A 22000-nucleotide genomic window follows, 5' to 3' on the forward strand; every position below is an offset into this window, starting at 1 on the left:
GGTCACTCACTCACTAACTCACTGTGTCGTTATTGTTGTGGTTATTCGTATTATTATCCTTACCCTTAGTTGTAGTGTTACAGGGGTCTAAATGAAAAAGAAAATCATTGAGAGGATTGAAAGGGGGATTGCTGAGTTTGCTGGTTCGTGTTGAGAGAAATGGGAAGGAAGAACTTGGGTGGGATATAATTGTTACATAAGAGCGAGGTCTGATTATTGACATTGAACTAGATTTGCGGTGCTTAGCTTGAAAATCTACTCCTTTGAACGATATGGATACTTACATATAGCGCCTGTCCTCGGTCGCAGACCAAGCTTTAAGTGCTTTACTAACACGAGGTCATTTGCACAACAGGCTGCCTACCTGGGTAGGGCCGACTAATGGCTGCCATTCGGCGCTCATCATTCGTTTCCTGTGTCATCCAGTTAAGATTTCAGGCACGCACACACATATACACTCAGACAGTCATGTAACATTTTACGTGTATGGCCGTTTTCTTTATTTGCCCCGCCATGTAGGCAGCCATACTCCGTTTTCAGGGGGGAGGGGGGTACATGCTGGGTATGTTCTTCTCTCCATAACCCACCGAACGCCGACATGGATTACAGGATCTTAAAAGTGCGTATTTGATCTTCTGCGTGCGTATACACACGAAGGGGGTTCTTGCACAAGCATTTCAGCACATATGTTGACCTGGGAGATCGGAAAAAATCTCCACCCTTTACCCACCAGGCGCCGTTACCTAGATTCGAACCCGAGACCCTCAGATTGAAAGTCCAACGCTTTAACCACTCGGCTATTCTACTCCTTCTACTACTACTACTTCTTCTTCTTCTTCCTCTCCTCTTTCACCTATTACGTTACCAATACACTTTTTCTCAATGTGTCACGAAGATATATGGTGATGAAAAGGGAGGATGGTGAGGTGTGTATGTATGTGTGTGTGTGTGTGTGTGTGTGTGTGTGTTTCTTCTTCTTCTGCTTTCGGTCTTTCACCTGTTACGTTACCAATACATTTTTCTGTGTCTCGAAGACATATAATGGTGAGGAAAAGGGAGGTGTGTGTGTGTGTGTGTGCGCGCGCGTGCGTTTACGAATACGTGTGTAAGACTGGGATTCCAGCGTCAGAAGGCTCAAGTAACGTGACGGTGACAGATGAATGAATCACGTGTGCTGAGAGCCCGGACCTGCCCTTCCCAACACATCCCACCTTACACTTGCCTCAAGGCACGACAAGCCCATATGGGCGCCAGCTGTCCAGGACACCGGATATAGTCCCATATCCAGGGATGCTGATTATATGTCTTGTTGGAGATCAAATGTCACTGTTCTTACCTATAGGATGTGGGTTCAACGTTTGAATTGCAAGTTCTACTCTACGAAAGTGAACAGTTTTTTTATCAGTCAAATGGTGTGCACAAAAATCGCACGACAAACAGCAACTTCCTGTCAAACGTGTCAGGCATATTACGGACGTGAGTGTGGACTGGTGACGAACGGAAACTACTTAAAGCAAAACAGACGCTTTCAGTTGAAGTGCGTCGCACTTGTTTGTTACTGGATAAGGACAAAACAAAAAAGAGCTTGGTTGTACCACTTGACCGCGCGCACATACATGCTCACAGACAGACAGGCATGCAAGCAATCAAGCTCTAGCTTTCTCTCTCTCTCTCTCTCTCTCTCTCTCTCTCTCTCTCTCTCTCTCTCTCTTATTTGTACACACACGCACACGTGGACACATACCAGCACGCACGCCCGCACCCGCACGCACTAACAGGCACGCGTGTACACACACACACACACAAACACACACACACACACTAACACACACACACACACACGCACGCACGCACGCACAGAGAGAGAAAGAGGGACGGTGACACACGTGTATAAATGGAATAAGAATGAGAGACAGAGAAAACAAGAAACAGCGGTAAATATCGTCAGTTCCGTGCTGATGTAAGCCGAGCATCCTTCCCAAATCATCACAGTGTGTAGTGCCAAGTACAGTTCTTCCTGTTAGCATGAGCAGCAGAGTATTATATGGATAGAGTTCAGTCGTTTACCCTGTGAACAACATCCTTCATCTCAGTGGTTTCAACACACGACAGCTGTCCACGAACAGAGAGAGACAGACAGACAGACAAAGTGGGAGAAAGAGACAGAGAGAGAGACAGAGATAAACACACACACACACACACACACACACACACACACACTTCCTCAATCGCCCATGCACCACTCCATTATCTCAATGCCCCTGAAATGTTGTTATGAACAAGTGCCAGGGCTGTGGGCAGCAACCAAGTCATAAGTGTTTTATTCCGCCTGGTTGTCGCCTCAGAAACAAACACACACGCACACATACACACACACGCACGCACACACACACACACACACACACACACACACACACACACGCGCGCGCGCGCGCGTTTACAGTTGGTTATGTTGGTGTTGGTGGTTTTGTTGTTGTTTTGGAGGGTCCGGGGAGTAGGGGTGGGGGGGGAGGGAGTGATATACACTTCTTCGTTCGTGGGCTGCAACTCCTACGTTCGCTCGTATGTACACGAGTGGTCTTTAACGATAAAAAAAAAAGAATAATAATAATAAAAGAAAACGGATTTCCTCAGTAAAAACAAAAATTTATTAAAAACAAAAAAACAACAAACAAAAAACAAACAAACCCAAAACACCTGTTGCCAACCCTTCGCTTCGTTGACTGTAGACTTGCAGAACTTCAACTATCAATGATTTCATTGACTCAGAGGAAAATTCGTAAAGCTTAGCAAACATGGCGCTGCAAAGATCGTTCATGCAACCCAGCTTAGCTCTCTCTGTCTCTGTCTGTCTGTCTGTCTGTCTCTCTTTGTCTCTCTGTCTCTCTCTGTCTGTCTCTCTCTGTCTCTCTCTCTCTCTCTCTCTCTCTCTCTCTCTCTCTCTCTCTCTCGTTACCCAGATAACAACGTCCAGCTGTTTTTTGTCAAAACTATTATTGGACTGGTTGGCTGACCTCAGCAGAAGGTGGCCATCAGTGTTTACTTTCCCTGCTGACGATCTCTTGTTTCATTCGGCTGCCTCCGATCTGTCCGTGTGTCAATCTGGTTGTGTGTGTGAGAGAGAGAGAGAGAGAGCATGCGTGTGTAAGCTTGCGTGTTCGTATGTGTGTGAAAGCTTGAGAATGAATTTGCGTGTATGTGTGTGTATTAAATATATGTCTGGCTGCAGCAGTAAACGCTGTTCCTTGTTTGAGGCCCTCTTACTGCCTGTTTTTTTCTCGCCATCCACCCCCCCCCTCCCCCCTCTCCCCTCCCCTTCCGTTAATATTATTGATATCGCTCTTCTGTAGCCCAGGCTTGTCTTTATATTTAGTGTTACTTTGTTCACATATTTTGCTATACGATGTTTTAATCACGTAATCACGTGATGTTCACACACCCTTTCGAAATCAAGCCTGTATGTGTTGAAGTAAACCATCTGGAGTCTTTGAGTCTCCCATCGCTTGCCCATGCACTCCTTCTATTCCTCTTTCCCATTCCATCCTCTCTCTTTGTCTCTGTCTGTCTGTCTGTCTGTCTCTCTCTCTCTCTCTCTCTCTCTCTCTCTTTCTCTTTTGTCTGTCTGTCTGTCTCTCTCACCCCCATCTCTCTCTCTCACCCCCATCTCTCTCTCTCTCTCTCTCTCTCTCTCTCTCTCTCTCTCTCTCTGTCTGTCTGTCTGTGTATCTCTCTCTGTCTCTTGTTTTGTCTGTCTTTATCTCTCTCTTTCTCTCACTCTCGCTCTCCCACTTCGTATATTTATCTCTGTCTCTCTCGGTGTCCCTTTCTGTCTCTCTTTCTCTCTCTGTCTCTCTCTCTCCCACTTTCTCTGTCTCTATCTGTCTGTCTGTATGTCTCTCTCTCTCTCTCTGTCTCTGTCTCTCTCTGTCTCTCTCTCTCTCTCCCACCCACTTTCTCTGTCTCTCCCCCTCCCCTCTCTCTCTTTCTCTGTCTGTCTGTCTGTCTGTCAGCCTGTCTCTCTGTTCGTGGACAGCTGTCGTGTGTTGAAACCACTGAGATGAAGGATGTTGTTCACAGGGTCAACAACTGAACTCTATCCATATAATACTCTGCTGGTCATGCTATGAACAGGAAGAACTGTACTTGGCACTACACACTGTGATGATTTGGGAAGGATGCTCGGCTTACATCAGCACGGAACTGACGATATTTACCGCTGTTTCTTGTTTTCTCTGTCTCTCATTCGTATTCCATTTATACACGTGTGTATAAATCACCGTCCCTCTCTCCTCCTCCTCCTCCTCCTCCTGTCCTCTTCCTTAACCTCCCTCTTTGCATGTCTGAATCTCTCTCTCTCTTTCTCTGTGTGTGTCACTCTCTCTGCATGCACACACACACACACACACACACACACACACACTTATATATAATTAGACAGGTAGATAGATCCTCATCCTCCGCCTCCTCAGTTATCTCGCTATTCCTGGATCCGGCTTCTGTTCCTCAGGAAACACACACCACAGGTGCCAGCCATTCTGTGTTGTTGTTTTTTTGTTGTTGTTTTGTTTGTTTGTTTTGTTGATGTAGTGGGTAGAATGGTCGGCTTACCTCAGCCGATGGAGAAATATATTTACCGCTGGAAAAAACAAAAAAAATAACAACACTGACTGACACTGTTGAGAGTCTGTCTCTGTTCTCTCTCTCTCTCTCTCTCTCTCACGCACGCACACACACACACACGCGCGCGCGCGCGCGCGCACGCACGCGCGCACATGTAAATACATGTCGGCACGCGCGCGGGTTTAGGTACGTCCGCATGGAGCCGTGGAGGCCGTGAAGGCAGGACCTAAGGGATGTTAATTTGAGAATTATTCAGCAGATAAAGCAAAGCTGGGCAGACGGAGATCTGTGCGAGTACAGATCCGGTTTCGGACATGCAGAGAAATGAGGTGAAGAATAAATAATGTGTGTGTTTGGGGGGCAGAGGCATTGACTTTTGCAATGGAAATCAAAGGGCATAAAAGGGTGGGTAGGAAGCGGGAGGAGGGGGGAGGGCGGTGGGGGAAGGAATACTAGTATATATATATATATATATATATATATATATATATATATATATATATATATATATATATATATGCAAAGCATCTCCCGGGAGGACCAAGGCATAAAAGTATGCCTACTGGTGAATGGTTGGTGGAGATACTAGGCAAAGCATCATAGGGAGAGGATCAAAGTAGAAAAGTACGCCTGTACCGCTGAATTGTTGGTGGAGATACTAGGCAAAGCATCATAGGGAGAGGATCAAAGTAGAAAAGTACGCCTACTGATGAATGGATGGTGGAGATACTAGGCAAAGCATCATAGGGAGAGGATCAAAGTAGAAAAGTACGCCTGTACTGATGAATGGATGGTGGAGATACTAGGCAAAGCATCATAGGGAGAGGATCAAAGTAGAAAAGTACGCGTGTACCGCTGAATTGTTGGTGGAGATACTAGACAAAGCATCATAGGGAGAGGACCAAAGCATAAAAGTGCGCCTGTACCGCTGAGTGGTTGGTAGCTGGTGTGGTTGAACGCAGTGACTGGAGGCATGAACCCGGCTGCTTCACTGTCGTTGCATAAGCCTGGAATGCGGCATCGTCTGGCCTTCGTGAAGAAAGGGTTAATTGGGGGACAGGGGAAAACTGAGGATTGGGGTGTGTTGGAGGAGAGAAAGAGAGAATTCTGTCTGTGTCTGTCTGTATATTACATGGCATAGTTGTGTATGTGTGTAGAAGTAGTAGTCTTCAGTTTAACGTCTTCCACTTTAAGTGATATTAGACGAGAGAGAAAAAAAAAAACGGGGGGTGGAGGGCGGAGCGTGGAGGTGGCAACGGTATTGGGCAGAGGGTGTGTGTGTGTGTGTGTGTGTGTGACATGGCTAGTGTGTGTGTGTCTTTCTGTCTGTCTCTGTGTGTGACACATTGCGTGTATCTGTGTGTGTCACATGACGTGTGTCTCTGTATTTTACGCACGCGCATATGTGTGTGAGCGCACGTGTATGCATGGATATGCGAGATCTTCAGTTTAACGTCTTTTCACTAGAATATATATATATATGTAGGTATGTGTTCATGCCTGCATTCATGAAAAAGAGGAGAACCATCAGCTGAGTGGATGTTCGCGTGTTAGTCGGTTCGACTATGGGGAGGGGGTGTGGGGGGTGGGAAGGGAATGAGAGGGAAGAGTGTGGTGGTTGGACTAGACGTCGGGGATGGAGTTGACGGGGTGGGGGGAAAGGTCAGTGTGTGTGGGGGAGGGAAGGGGGGAGCGGCTGGGGGCGTGGGGGTGGGGGGGGGGAGCAGGATGAGTGTCAATCAAGTGGATGAGTGGTGGTCATCTAATGACTGTTAGTGTCATGTAATGATGATTACACGTCCGTTTTTATCCACATGTAACGCCATTATCACCACCACCATGACGACGGTTATGTTCCATTTATTTTCAGATCCTGCACAGACGTGATCTGCTGCATCCTGTTCTTCCTGTGCATTTGTGGAGCCGCCGTCTGTTCCATCTTTGGTGAGTATAACGACAACAACACTGTTCGAATCACGGCTCAGCCACCGATATTTTCTCCCCCTCCACTAGACCTTGAGTGGTGGTCTGGACGCTAGTCATTCGGATGAGACGATAAACCGAGGTCCCGTGTGCAGCATGCACTTAGCGCACGTAAAAGAACCCACGGCAACAGAAGGATTGTTCCTGGCAAAATTCTGTAGAAAAATCCACTTCGATAGGAAAAGCAAATAAAACCGCACGCAGAAAAAAATACAAAAAAATGGGTGACGCTGTAGTGTAGCAATGTGCTCTCCCTGGGGAGAGCAGCCCGAATTTCACACAGAGAAATCTGTTGTGATAAAAAGGAATACAAATACAAACAAACAAACAACAGTAATACAATAATTGTAATAATGTTATAAGAAATACTGTTGGCATTCATAATGCGCTCTGCCTCCTTTGGGCAGAGCTCAGAGCACTGATAATTAACATCAACATGGGGGGGGAAGTGGTGCAAATATGAATACCGCATGGTGCTTTAATCAAGACTTACAGACAAACCAAATCAAATGTGTCCATGAGAAAGCACACACACACACACACACACACACACACACACACACACGTGCACCTGTGCATACACTCGCGCACGCACACACATACACACACATGCACATGCATGCGTACACACACACACACACACACACACACACACACACACACACACCACACCACACCACACCACACCACTAGACATCCATGAATAATAATGATGATGATGATAAAACAATAATTCATTCTTTTACCATATTCAGTTGTAGACGGTTCCAAATCACCTTCAGAGGAGCCCTCCAACGCTGTACATACTGATCAAATCTACATTGTCCCTTGTCTTGTGCGTTGTGTGGATTGCTTCATTTTTGTGTATGTTTGTTGGTGCATGTGTATGTAGTATGTGTATGAATGTATGTATGCATGTATACATGCAGATAGATCTAGATAGATAGAGATCTACATTGTCTCTTTTCTCATGTCTTTTGCTTTATGTGGTTTGCTTTCTTTTTGTGTGCATGTGTATGCATGTATGATGTGTACGTATGTAGGTAGAAAAAGATAGACAGAGATGTGAGAGGTGTGTGTGTGTGTGCTTGTAGTTAACTCTGGTATTGGGACAGGCAGGTGTGAGACTGATGGTGCTTATCAGTGTGGCTGTGATTAATGTGTATATATGTGTGTGTGTGTGTATGTATGTCTGTGTGTGTGTGTGTATGTGTGTTTGTGCGTGTGTATGTGTGTGTGTGTGTATGTGTGTGCATGTATGTGTATGAATGTGTGTGGGCATGTATGTGTCTGTGTATCTGTATGTGTGTACATGTATGTGCATGTGTGTCGGCATGTATGTGTGTGTGCATGTATGTGTGTGTGTGTATGTGTGTGTTCATGTGTGTGTGTGTGTATCTGTGTGTGTGTGTATGTGTGTGTTCATGTGTGTGTGTGTGTTCATGTGTGTGTGTGTGTTCATGTGTGTGTGTGTGTGTTCATGTGTGTGTGTGTGTGTGTTCATGTGTGTGTGTGTTCATGTGTGTGTGTGTGTGTGTTCATGTGTGTGTGTGTGTGTTCATGTGTGTGCATGTATGTGTGTGTTCATGTGTGTGTGCATGTATGTGTGTGTTCATGTGTGTGTGTGTGTGTGTGTGTTCATGTGTGTGTGTGTGTGTGTGTTCGTGTGTGTGTGTGTGTGTGTGCATGTATGTGTGTGTGTGTTTGTGTGTGTGTGCAGGTTACGCCAGAGGAGATCCCCAGCGACTGGTGTTTCCCACGGACACGGCTGGGCGATTCTGCGGCCATGGGGAACTCAAGTCAGTTATCATTCCTGTGTGTTGAACTCTTACAGCGCTTGAACACTTAAGATGACGGGCGCCATAGCCGAATGGTTAAAGTGTTGGACTTTCGATCTGAGGGTCCCAGGTTCGAATCACGGTGACGGCGCCTGGTGGGTAAAGGGTGGAGATTTTTCCAATCTCCCAGGTCAACATATGTGCAGACCTGCCAGTGCCTGAACCCCCTTCATGTGTATACGCAAGCATAAGATCAAATACGCACGTTAAAGATCCTGTAATCCATGTCAGCGTTCGGTGGGTTATGGAAACAAGAACATACCCAGCATGCACACCCCCGAAAGCAGAGTATGGCTGCCTACATGGCGGGGTAAAAATGGTCATACACGTAAAAAGCCCACTCGCGTATATACGAGTGAACGTGGGAGTTGAAGCCCACGAATGCAGAAGAAGAAGAAGAACACTCAAGACTGGTAAAACAACATCAGTGCTTGTGGTTTCTAAATGACATGTAGGTGACTTTTTTCTTTTTCTTTTGTTGTTCCATATGTCATTAATACAATGCTGACAGACATTAAAAGGCATTTTAAAACGATAGTAAATACCTAACATAAGGAGTTTGCTATGCAAACAGACCATAAAAGTCATTGGATTTAAAAACGATGCTGAATAATAAACATCAAGACTACGATATATGCAGATTGACCACAAGCATGCAAGCTTCGAAATGCACTGACATAATTTGTATAGGACTCTTCTTTCTTCAGACACTGCATGGCAGGGTAAATAAACAAAAATGGTCATGCATGTGAAATGTTACATCTCTGTCTAAGTGTATATGTGGAGGTCATTGTGGTCATTCCCTCGACATCTGGGGTCGTTGGGGGGACATGAGGAAGATGTCATAGCTCGCCACGCCGTTCTGTTGGCAGCTGTCGTGAGGAGATCCGGCATCGTCATTTTGGTCCATTCCTTAACATTGTCGGACCAGCTCTTTCTCTGCCGCCCCCATCTGCGCCTTCCCTCTACAGTCCCTTGCAGGATGGTTTTGGAGAGGGTGTTATGTCGTATGACGTGACCAAACCATGCCATCTTCCGTCATTTGACAGTCGTTTGACAGTCGCCAGCAGTGGTTCTTGGGGTCCAGCAAGGTTGCTGACCAGGTTCCGCACATAGTCTTGTGCTCCTTGTAGGAGATGTGTAGTAGTCTCCTCAAGCACTTGGTTTCGAATGCTTGGATTCTTAGTGTATATGTGTGTGTGCCTAAAATCTGATTGAATGACACAAGAAACAAATGATTAGCGCCCAGTGGCAGCTGTCAGTCGGCTGTGCCCAGGTAGGCAGCCTGTTGTGAAAATGACTGAGTTTGTAAAGTGCTTAGAGCTTGGTCTCCGAACGAGGATAGGCGCTATATAAGTAATCCATGTCATCATTGTATTGTATCGTATTACTCTTTTTGTCACAGCAGGTTTCTCTGTGTACATCATGGAAATGCACAAACACAGTTTATGTACAACTGTCTTTTCTGTGTTTCCCTCAGGGACAAGCCCTTCCTGTTCTTCTTTGACTTGCTGCAGTGTGCCAGGATGGGGCCCGGTGTGGTTCTGGGATGTCCTACTCATCAGGTAAACTGTTCTTGTCATGGTTACAGTTGTTGGGTTGTTGCTCGGGGATTTTTTTCTCCTTCCATCGGTTGTGAAGAATCGAAGGGAGGAGTCTGTGCTGAGCAGACTGCCTCTCATTTTTTTTTTCTTCCCCCTCCCCCCCCCCCCCCCCTCGCTTTTGACATTTTTGTTTTGCCGTACAACAGGTCTTGAAATGTGTGTGTGTGTTTGTGTTTGCGCACGCTTGTGTGTGTGTAATGTGTGTGTGCACTCGCACGCGTGTTTGTATGTGTGTGTGTGCTTGTGCTTACATTTTTTTCCCTGTGCACTTAGAGTTGATTTCATCAGGATTTTGCGCCTTATAAATATCATTATTATTATTATTATAAACTCATCCTCATTGACTGCTGGGATCTGCATGACGTTAGACACAGATATCACACGGTGGATTCTCTGAAGAATTTGTTCCGTAGTGTCCCTCCGTGGGTGCTAATGGACTTGTTGAAAGAAGTGAACATTTTTAATCAGATTTGAATGTTTTAGACTCTGGAAGGGTTGGGTTTTTTGGGGGGGGTTTTTCTTTCGAGTGAAAAGATTGAAGAGATGATAAGTTTTTGACTCACTTGTGTAAACAAAGTGAGTCTATGTTTTAACCCGGTGTTCGGTTGTCTGTGTGTGTGTGTGTGTGTCCGTGTGTCTGTGTGTCCGTGGTAAACTTTAACATTGACATTTTCTCTGCAAATACTTTGTCAGTTGACACCAAATTTGGCATAAAAATGGGAAAAATTCAGTTCTTTCCTGTCATCTTGTTTAAAACAATATTGCACCTCTGGGATGGGCACAAAAAAAATAAATAATGAAGCCTAATAAAATGCAAACTGCATTTACTGTTATATTTATATTTTTTGTATTCTCTAAACTTGGCACTTTGATCTGATATTCTGACCCAACAACAAGAGCAGTCATTATTATCATTTTTTGTTCAAACAGGATCTTCTTTTGCTAAGCATGGAAGTTTTATTTATTTTGCAAACGTTTTGGTGCAGATAGTAAATAAGGGAAATTACTCTGTAATTAATGCTAGGGGACTTAATTTGCTTTAAACTGATCTTTCTCATCTTAAACATTACATTTTGAAATTATACCCAATACATAAAAAGCTTGGATTTTTTTTTAAGTGTATCACAAGTGAGTCTTGAAGGCCTTGCCTCTCTTGTTATTGTATTTTGTTCACCCTTGACTTGAAGTAGATGCTAAAGTGGTGATAGCCTTGAGATGGCCTTAGTGGTTGGCGAGGCTGTAAGCACCCTAATTTGATATGATTTGATTCAGGGTTGTTTTTTGTTCGTTTGTTTGTTGTTGTGTTTTTGTCTCATTGTTAGTGATTATTTCAGTGGTGGTTACTGCTGTGTGCTGTAATGATCTAAAACACCCTGCTCTTCAAATGCATAGCCGCTACACTCACTTTTTTTGTCTTCTTTTATTTTTGTCACTAGAGATTTGTCTGTGGTCTTCTTTTTTTTTCTTCTTTTTTCTTCTTTTTTTTTTTTTTTTTTTTTTTTTTTTTTTTTTTTTTTTTTTTGTTGTTGTCTTTTTCTGCTTCTTCTTTACTTGATACTTCCTCTACTTTTTCTTCCTCCTCTTTTTGTTTATCATCTTCTTCTTCTTCTTCTAACATTAAAATGGCAGTTGACAGCAAGATTCCTGAATTGAAGAAATGTTTAACGTTTTTTTGTTCAAGTTTATCCAGACTCCTGGTTAGTTGCTGGTTTGATTTATTCATTGCTGCTCACACAAGTTTGTGATTTTGGACTCCAGATAAATCAAAACCTAACTGAGCTGTGAGGGAACGCTGATGACAGTGTAACTTTGATCATCAAAGCACTGTATTATCTCTTCATGTGTGTGTTAGGGTGCGTATTTCAGGGTTTGGGAAGTTGATGACAGTGTAACTTTGATCATCAAAGCACTGTATTATCTCTTCATGTGTGTGTTAGGGTGCATATTTCAGGGTTTGGAAAAGTGATGACAGTGTAACTTTGATCATCAATGCACTGTATTATCTCTTCATGTGTGTGTTAGGGTGCGTATTTGAGGGTTTGGGAAGTTGATGACAGTGTAACTTTGATCATCGCTGCACTGTATTATCTCTTCATGTGTGTGTTAGGGTGCGCATTTCAGTGTTTGGGAAATTGATGACAGCATAACTTTGATCATCAAAGCACTGTATTTTCTCTTCATGTGTGTGTTAGGGTGCGTATTTGAGGGTTTGGGAAACTGATGACAGTGTAACTTTAATTAGTTTAATCATCAGTGCATTGTATTTTCTCTTCATGTGTGTGTTAGGGTGTGCATTTGAGGGTTTGGGAAACTGATGACAGTGTCACTTTGATCATCAATGCGCTGTATTATCTCTTCATGTGTGTGTTTGGGCACATTTGAGGGTTTGGGAGTCATAATGTGTGCGCTGTGTTTGTGTGACAGGTGTGTGTATCACAGTGCCCGAAGACGAACTTTGTGTACCTCGAGAGCGAGGCCATTGAGAAGGCAGGGGACAGAACTCTGGCTCGCCAGCAGCTCATCTGCAAGGACGGTGTGGACCCTGTGGCGTCCAAGGTGAGATTTGAATCATTGGGGAAATTAGATTTTTTTTTTTTTTTTTGTTATTGTAAAGTTAGAAGTGCGGTGGCAGAATCAGTGAGGTATTGGAGTTGTGATCCAGTGTTCACCGGTGATAATAATAATAATGGTACTTATATAGCGCTGAATCTTGTGCAGAGACAAATCTAAGCGCTTTCGCACCAGTCATTTTCACGCACGCATAACTCTAAAACTGGAGAAACTAAAGACAAGGAAGAGGCAGGGAAGGGAGGCTATTTTGGGAAGAGGTGGGTTTTAAGGCCAGACTTGAAAGAGCTGAGTGTGGAGACTTGACGAAGCGAAAGAGGAAGTTCATTCCAACTGCAAGGTCCAGAGACAGAGAAAAAATGGCGGCCAACAGCCGAGAGTTTGAATCTGGGTATACGTAAGTGGAGTGGATCCGAAGCTGATCGTAGTGAGCGAGATGGAGTGTAGAGGTGAAGGCAGCCACAGAACTCTGATCAGGGTTGGAGGCCCTGTTTCAGCATGGTGCTGTGCCCTTGGGGAAAGACACTGTGCTCCAGCTTTCCTCACTCCACCCAGGTGTTAATGGGTACCTGACTTTGGTTGGGGGAGTTTGAATCATCTGAGGGACAGGACTGGGCCAGTCCTTCTGTGCCGTGCCCAAGACGCAGTGGATTTGAATTCGCTGCCTTGATGGTTGTGAAAGGTATGAGACCTTAAAGCTTCACCTTTGTCAAAAGTGGAGGGACCCCGCAGATGGAAGTTTAGGTGCATAGAGAATGGGACAGGGAGCTGGAAAGTCGCAGTGAGCAAGAGATCCAGATGTGTGATTCTGATGTTTATGCTTTTTTGACTTCACTTGTTTATTTTTTCTAATCGTTTTATCTCGTTTTGTGTCATTGCTTTGGGTTAAACTTTATGCAAAGGTCAGACATTTGCCCCTTCTTTTTTTTTCCACGGCAGATATCTTATCGCTTATATTGATCAGTCCACGCCTTCTTGAAACTAAAACTGATGTTTGTTTTGGGGGGGGTTTGTTGTTGTTTTTTTCAGTTGAGCATTCGAGAACTAGTGAAGAGTGAGCAGTGTGCTGCCTACTATGTGTCTTCCAAGTCAGGTAATATTTCTTTGCATGGATTGTTTTTTTGTGTGTTTGTTGTTTTGTTTTCGAAGAGTGTTATTTTTCTTCAGTGTTTGTGTGGTCTGCTACAGTGATGTTCATTTGGCAACTTTTTTTTACTTAACTCTCTCCGTACAAACGGCGAAAGAGACGACGTTAACAGCGTTTCACCCCAATTACCATCATCAAAATATTGCAAGTGGAAGGCTCTTATACTGAAGAGGTGAATGTTGACAAAGAATACCACAATTCTGACGACGGAAACTAAAGGTTGGGTCATTGAGACACCCACTGGACATCCGAGGGGTCCGTGTAGAGGAGAAGAGAGGACTGGTCGTACTGAGTGAGTTAAATGATTTTTTTTTTTTCTTTTTTTTTTTTTTAGCTGCCTTTATTGGTGGTGGTGATCCTGACAAGTGAGGGTGGATGGTAGTGATGATCCTGACAAGTGAGGGTGGATGGTAGTGATGATCTGACAAGTGAGGGTGGATGGTAGTGATGATCTGACAAGTGAGGGTGGATGGTAGTGGTGATCCTGACAAGTGTGGGTGGATGGTAGTGATGATCTGACAAGTGTGGGTGGATGGTAGTGATGATCTGACAAGTGTGGGTGGATGGTAGTGATGATCTGACAAGTGAGGGTGGATGGTAGTGGTGATCCTGACAAGTGAGGGTGGATGGTAGTGATGATCTGACAAGTGAGGGTGGATGGTAGTGGTGATCCTGACAAGTGAGGGTGGATGGTAGTGATGATCCTGACAAGTGAGGGTGGATGGTAGTGATGATCTGACAAGTGTGGGTGGATGGTAGTGATGATCTGACAAGTGTGGGTGGATGGTAGTGGTGATCCTGACAAGTGTGGGTGGATGGTAGTGATGATCCTGACAAGTGTGGGTGGATGGTAGTGATGATCTGACAAGTGTGGGTGGATGGTAGTGATGATCCTGACAAGTGTGGGTGGATGGTAGTGGTGATCTGACAAGTGTGGGTGAATGGTGATGATCCTGACAAGTGAGGGTGGATGGTAGTGGTGATCTGACAAGTGTGGGTGGATGGTAGTGGTGATCTGACAAGTGAGGGTGGATGGTAGTGATGATCCTGACAAGTGTGGGTGGATGGTAGTGATGATCTGACAAGTGTGGGTGGATGGTAGTGGTGATCCTGACAAGTGTGGGTGGATGGTAGTGATGATCCTGACAAGTGTGGGTGAATGGTAGTGATGATCTGACAAGTGAGGGTGGATGGTAGTGATGATCTGACAAGTGAGGGTGGATGGTAGTGGTGATCCTGACAAGTGAGGGTGGATGGTAGTGGTGATCTGACAAGTGTGGGTGAATGGTGGTGATCCTGACAAGTGAGGGTGGATGGTAGTGGTGATCCTGACAAGTGAGGGTGGATGGTAGTGATGATCCTGACAAGTGAGGGTGGATGGTAGTGATGATCCTGACAAGTGAGGGTGGATGGTAGTGATGATCTGACAAGTGAGGGTGGATGGTAGTGATGATTCTGACAAGTGAGGGTGGATGGTAGTGGTGATCCTGACAAGTGAGGGTGGATGGTAGTGATGATCTGACAAGTGAGGGTGGATGGTAGTGGTGATCCTGACAAGTGAGGGTGGATGGTAGTGATGATCTGACAAGTGAGGGTGGATGGTAGTGATGATCTGACAAGTGAGGGTGGATGGTAGTGATGATCTGACATCTGCTGAGGAAGGTGGTGTAATGGTTAAGATGCTTGTATGATAATACAGTGTCCGTTAGGGTCTGTGTTCAATTTCACACTCTCACCCTTTCTCCCAAGTTTGTCCTTTGTATTCTGAAATTAGAGATAAATACCTGGACTATTGTAGCATACAATCTCTACCACAACTGCTAAAATGTGACAGCATGCATAAAACTAGGAACCTAAGAATTTATATCTTTTATGCATTGAAAATTCGAAACAATTTCGTAGGTGATATAGATGAGTAATGCCCTCTGTACTGGCTGTCAGTTGTGAAAATAACTGAATGAAAATCTGTAGGTTTAGGAAATTCCACTTTCTTGCATGCATGGCTTGTTTCATGTTTTCGTTTTTCCTTAATAGGCATTCTACATTGTTCTTTTTGTTTCTAGGGGCTGGAGGCCTATGGAATAAAATTTTGTTCTTCTTCTTGTTCTTGTTCCCAAGTTTGTCTGGAAAATCAAAGTGAGCGTCTAGTCATTTGGATGTGACAATAAACCTAGGTCCCATATGCAGCACTTAAAAAAGATCACAACATATGTGCTGTATTTGTTTGTATTTGTATTTGTATTTCTTTTTTATCACATCAGATTTATCTGTGTGAAATTCGGGCTGCTCTCCCCAGGGAGAGCGCGTCGCTACACTACAGCGCCATCCCTTTTTGTTGTATTTTTTCCTGCATGTAGTTTTATTTGTTTTTCCTATCGAAGTGGATTTTTCTACAGAATTTTGCCAGGAACAACCCTTTTGTTGCCGTGGGTTCTTTTACATGCGCTAAATGCATGCTGCATGCGGGACCTCGGTTTATCATCTCATCCGAATGACTAGCGTCCAGACCACCACTCAAGGTCTAGTGGAGGGGGAGAAAATATCGGCGGCTGAACTGTGATTCGAACCAGCGCACTCAGATTCTCTCGCTTCCAAGGCGGACGCGTTACCTCTAGGCCATCACTCCACTATCCTCTATCCACTGTCCTCTAGCAAAATTCTGTATAAGGAATCCAGTCTTGATACATACACAAAAAAATTAATACATATATGCATGCACTCAAGACTTGACGAGTGCGTTGGGTTATGCTGCTATCAGACATCTGCCTAGCAGATGTGATGAATAATTATTGGACCTGTCTGAAAGCAATGGCTTCTCCTTGAGAGACTGGAACCGATGCTCTCACACCCTTGTTCAGTTTGACGTCCTTGATTTCTTCATGGAGGCACGGCAGCAGATCGGATAGGTGTTGCACCTGTTGGACCTGCAGCGATTCCAGCAGTCAATCATATTCTGACTACGCACGGGGCACTGCCGCCTTCAAAACCACATGTACCAAATGAAGCTGTCACACACTCCTGACTGCCCGTGTAAGACAGGTCCACAAACCCCGGAGCACATCCTGCAGTCCTGCCCCCTGTATCAAGATGCATGGACGCAGCAGTGGCCCTATGGAGTCACACTGGCAGAAAAGCTCTGGGGCACCAAAGAAGACCTCATCAAGACCACCACCTTCATTTCCAGCATAGGACTGCAAGTCTGAGACCATGATCATGGGAAATGCAGAAGAAGAAGAAGTTGGACTTGTGACCCACCGTTCACCAGTGATCCGGGTTCGAGGCCCCCTTTTGGCATGATGCTGTGTCCTTGGGGAAAGACTTCTTCTTCTTCTTCTGCGTTCGTGGGCTGCAACTCCCACGTTCACTCGTATATATGCGAGTGGGCTTTTACGTGTATGACCGTTTTTACCCCATCATGTAGGCAGCCATACTCCGTTTTCGGGGATGTGCATGCTGGGTGTGTTCTTGCTTCCATAACCCACCGAACGCTGACATGGATTGCAGGATCTTTAACGTGGGTATTTGATCTTCTGCTTGCGTATACACACGAATGGCGTTCAGGCACTAAGCAGGTCTGCTCATATCAGGGAGATTGTAAAAATCTCCACCCTTTACCCACCAGGCGCCGTCACCGTGATTCGAACCCGGGACCCTCAGATTGAAAGTCGAATGCTTTAACCATTCAGCTATTGCGCCCGTCCTTGGGGAAAGACACTTTGCTCGCTCCACTTTTGCTCACTGCACCCAGGTGAGAATGAGCAGGCCGGTCTTTGGTCTGGGAAAGGAGTGGATGGGATCCCGCCTCCCTGTGCTGAGCCCCAGATACAGTGGATAGGAATTCTCTGACCCTGACAGTGGAGTGATGGCCTAGAGGTAACGCGTCCACCTAGGAAGCGAGAGAATCTGAGTGCGCTGGTTCGAATCACGGCTCAGCCGCCAATATTTTCTCCCCACCCCCCTCCGCTAGACCTTGAGTGGTGGTCTGGACGCTAGTCATTCGGATGAGACCATAAACCGAGGTCCCGTGTGCAGCATGCACTTAGTGCACGTAAAAGAACCCATGGCAGCAAAAGGATTGTTCCTGGCAAAATTCTGTAGAAAAATCCACTTAGATAGGAAAAGCAAATAAGACTGCACACAGGAAAAAATACCAAAAAAATGGGTGACGCTGTAGTGTAGCGACGTGCTCTCCCTGGGGAGAGTAGCCCGAATTTGACACAGAGAAATCTGTTGTGATAAAAGGAAATACAAAATACAACAAAAATACAAAATAAAAGGCTTCAGCCTAAACCCTATGCAGGAAACAATGCTCTGTTTTCAAAATCAGTTTGATTTCTGTTGTGGTGGTTGTTGTTTTGATGTTTCCTTAACTCACAGGTATAGATTTTTTTTTATTAGTAATAGTTGTGATATTACTATTAGTATTATTAGTATTACTATTGGCGTTGTTTTTATGATCACAATGATCATTTATCATAATGCAGTGATCAGCCAGTGCATCATTATTAGTATTTGTATCATTTCTGTGATGATGATCATCATTATAATGATGATGATGATGATGGTTATCATAATTCAGTGATCAGCCAGTGCATCATTATTAGTATTTGTATCATTTCTGTGATGATGATCATCATTATAATGATGATGATGATGATCATAATTCAGTAATCAGCTGGCGCATCCTTATAAGTATTAGTATATCTCTGTGATGATTATGATGATGATGATGATATGATTATCATCATAACGCAGTGATCAACCGGTGCATCCCGGCGGTGTTCAACGAGATCCTTAACATGAAGGAAGAGATGAAGACCAAGGACAACTTCACCATGGAAACCATGTTTGGCGACAAGGTCACTGGGTCAAAGCTGGAAAACGGCACAGAGTACGTATTCCATGTCGGTGGCTTTTAACTCTTTCTTTACCAAGGATCTAGAACGGCACAGAGAACGTAATCCATGTTTGCAGTTTTTAACTCTTTCTTTACCAAGGTCCGAGAACAGCACAGAGAACGTAATCCATGTTTGCAGTTTTTAACTCTTTCTTTACCAAGGATCTAGAACGGCACAGAGAACGTAATCCATGTTTGCAGTTTTTAACTCTTTCTTTACCAAGGTCCGAGAACAGCACTGAGTACATATTCCATGTTGGTGATTTTTAACTTGACTAAGGACAGAGAAAGGCACAGAGTGCGTATTCCATGTTTGTGGTTTTTAACTCTTTCTTTACTAAGAATCAAGAACAGCACACAACACTTACTCCATGTTGGTGGTTTTTATTGACTCACTTGTGTAAACAAAGTGAGTCTATGTTTTAACCAGATGTTCGGTTGTCTGTGTGTGTGTGTGTCCGTGTGTCTGTGTGTCCGTGGTAAACTTTATCATTGACATTTTCTCTGCAAATACTTTGTCAGCTGACACCAAATTTGGCATAAAAATAGGAAAAATTCAGTTCTTTCCAGTCATCTTGTTTAAAACAATATTGTGCCTCTGGGATGGGCACAAAAAAATTAAAAAATAAGCCTAATTATATGCAAACTGCATTCACTGTTATATTTATATTTTTTGTATTCTCTAAACTTGGCACTTTGACCTCTTATTCTGACACAACAACAAGAGGAGTCATTATTATCATTTTTTGTTCAAACAGGAACTTCTTTTGATAAGCATGGAATTTTTATTTATTTTGCAAACGTTTTGGTGCAGATAGTAAAAAAGGGGAAATTATAATTAATGCTAGGGGACTTAATTTATCACAAGTGAGTCTTGAAGGCCTTGCCTCTCTTGTTAACTCCTTCTTTACAAAGGACTGAGAACAGCACAAAGTACATACTCCATGTTGGTGGTTTTTAACTCTTCTTTCTTTATCAAAAACTGAGAATGGTAATGAGTATATACTCCATGTTATGGTTTTTAACTCTCTCTTTACGTGGGCTTTTACGTGTATGACCGTTTTTACCCTGCCATGTTGGCAGCCATACTCCATTTTGGGGGTTTGCATGCTGAGTATGTTCTTGTTTCCGTAACCCACCGAACGGTGACATGGATTACAGGATCTTTAACGTGCGTACTTGATCTTCTGCTTGCATATACACACATAGGGGTTTCAGGCACTACCAGGTCTGCACTTATCTTGACCTGGGAGATTGGAAAAATCTCCACCCTTTACCCACCAGGCGCCATTACCAAGATTCGAACCCGGGACCCGCAGATTGAAAGTCCAACGCTTTAACCACTCGGCTGTTGCGCCCCTCCTTGAGAATCTGAAACTGAAACTGAAAAGTGTTGTTTGTTTAAGATAAGATAAGATAAGATAAGAATAACTTTATTATCTCCACCTGGAGAAATTTGGTCAGGTGCATTATCACAACATAGACAAGTAAACAACATGGGGACCATAACTGTAAAAGCCAACAACAGCCCCAACAAATATTACGAAGATACAAATGTAAAAAATATCACATACATCGTTTCAGACATACATCCACACACTGCAGGTAATAACTAGTATTCTTAATGTAAAAACAGAAAGAATTAAGAAACATTATTTGAATATAATTATAAACATAGCCTACTATACTGCACATTGATTATAATAGACAGATAAGATAAGAATAAAGATGAATTGTGGAATACCACAACCAGATAATCAGCACACACCCGCACCGCACCCCCCCCCCACCCCACCCCACCCCACACACGCAGGTAACTTGATCAAACAAGAGTAATAAACATATGTTCTCAAATAAAAGCATTTCACATATTCGCTTTAAAAAAACAACATTGCAATTAATTATTACATCATAATTATTAAACAGAAATATATTTAGAATATGGACGTTAGCATTAGACATATTCATTGTACATTCATCCTGCATATTGCACATTATTCTTCCTACATATTGCACATTCATTATAACCAATTGTCACGTTTTAAGCTCAGTAAACACACACACACACACACACACACACACACACACACACACCACAACTAGAACAAGGTACAGCCTATCATGCACGGACTTTCACACGTGTCACATGAGAGTGCGCGCGCACACACACACACACAGAGTTCTCAAGAATTTAAAAGGTGGATTGAACGTGGAATAAAAGTCTTCAGAGCTCTGGATTTCAACTTAAAAGTTCTGTAGCGTCGTCCTGATGGCAATAGCTCATAATACTTTGCTAAGATATGGGTGTCGTCAGTTGCTATCTGCCTGCTTTTTTTAACCACTCGACTTTCATACAGCTCTTGCATACTAGCTTGTTTCACTCCCACAATTTTACTGCATACACTCATGACATCGTTCAAAACACGCTTACTCCTCACTCCCAAACTTCCATACCAGCACATAAATGAAACTGTAAGCACAGACTCGATACAACATCGATAATAACTTTGAAGAATATTTGAATTTATAATTTGTGGTGTGGTCAGGTACCTGGCCCATTTCTACAAGCTGAAGGGCTACGCAGAGCTGGTCTTCAAGGACCTGTGTGAATCCTGGCCGCACATCCTGGTGTATGTGTTCTTTTTGTGTCGTTTTGGTTAACTCTGTTAATGAGTGGTCAATCATTTGTCAGCTAATGGATGATTGAGTTTATATTGTGTTTATGTCATGGATGAGTGGTAAATCTCTGTGCTGTATCATTAACAAATGATCAGTCTCGTGCCTTATCATTAATGAGTGATAAATCTTGAGATTTATCTTTGATAGATGAAGAATTTTGTGCTTTATTGTTCATGAGTGATGAATCCTTTGCTTTGTGGTAATGTATGATAAATCTTGTGCTTTGTGGTAATGTATGATAAAACTTGTGCTTTTTGGTAATGTATGATAAATCTTGTGCTTTATCGTTAATCAGTGGTATAGTTAGAACTTTATTGTCACTGAATGGTAAATCTTGTGCTTTATTTTCCTTTGTATGAATGGAATTTTGGATTTAAGATACAAAATTATCACATACCCCAATAAAAAAAAAACCAACCCAAAAACATATGAATAAAAAGGTAATTTATTAAAATTTTTTAAAAAGGCACACATTGTTATGATGGTGATGTATAATATGGCAATGACGACAATGATGATAAAGATAAGGATGATGTTGACAATGATAGTGTTGATTAAGATAATGATAAAGATTATAAACAGAAGGATAATGATGACAGCAATGAAAATGATGATGATGATAAAGATGAGGCTGATGATGATAATGATAGTGATGATGATGATA

General features: G+C 43.4%; 1 protein-coding gene across 1 annotated transcript in view; it reads left to right on the forward strand.

The window, feature by feature from the left end:
- The window catches only part of LOC143289467 (choline transporter-like protein 2), an 84575-nt gene that overhangs the window by 39500 nt on the left and 23075 nt on the right, over positions 1 to 22000 (forward strand). The window contains exons 3-9 of the mRNA XM_076598440.1: positions 6491 to 6564; positions 8324 to 8402; positions 9922 to 10006; positions 12470 to 12601; positions 13643 to 13706; positions 18516 to 18651; positions 21204 to 21287. Coding sequence (XP_076454555.1) covers positions 6491 to 6564; positions 8324 to 8402; positions 9922 to 10006; positions 12470 to 12601; positions 13643 to 13706; positions 18516 to 18651; positions 21204 to 21287 — 654 coding nt within the window. The remainder of the gene's footprint in view (positions 1 to 6490; positions 6565 to 8323; positions 8403 to 9921; positions 10007 to 12469; positions 12602 to 13642; positions 13707 to 18515; positions 18652 to 21203; positions 21288 to 22000) is intronic.

The sequence above is a fragment of the Babylonia areolata genome, chromosome 14, assembly GCF_041734735.1.
Source record: "Babylonia areolata isolate BAREFJ2019XMU chromosome 14, ASM4173473v1, whole genome shotgun sequence".
NCBI lineage: Eukaryota > Metazoa > Mollusca > Gastropoda > Neogastropoda > Buccinidae > Babylonia > Babylonia areolata.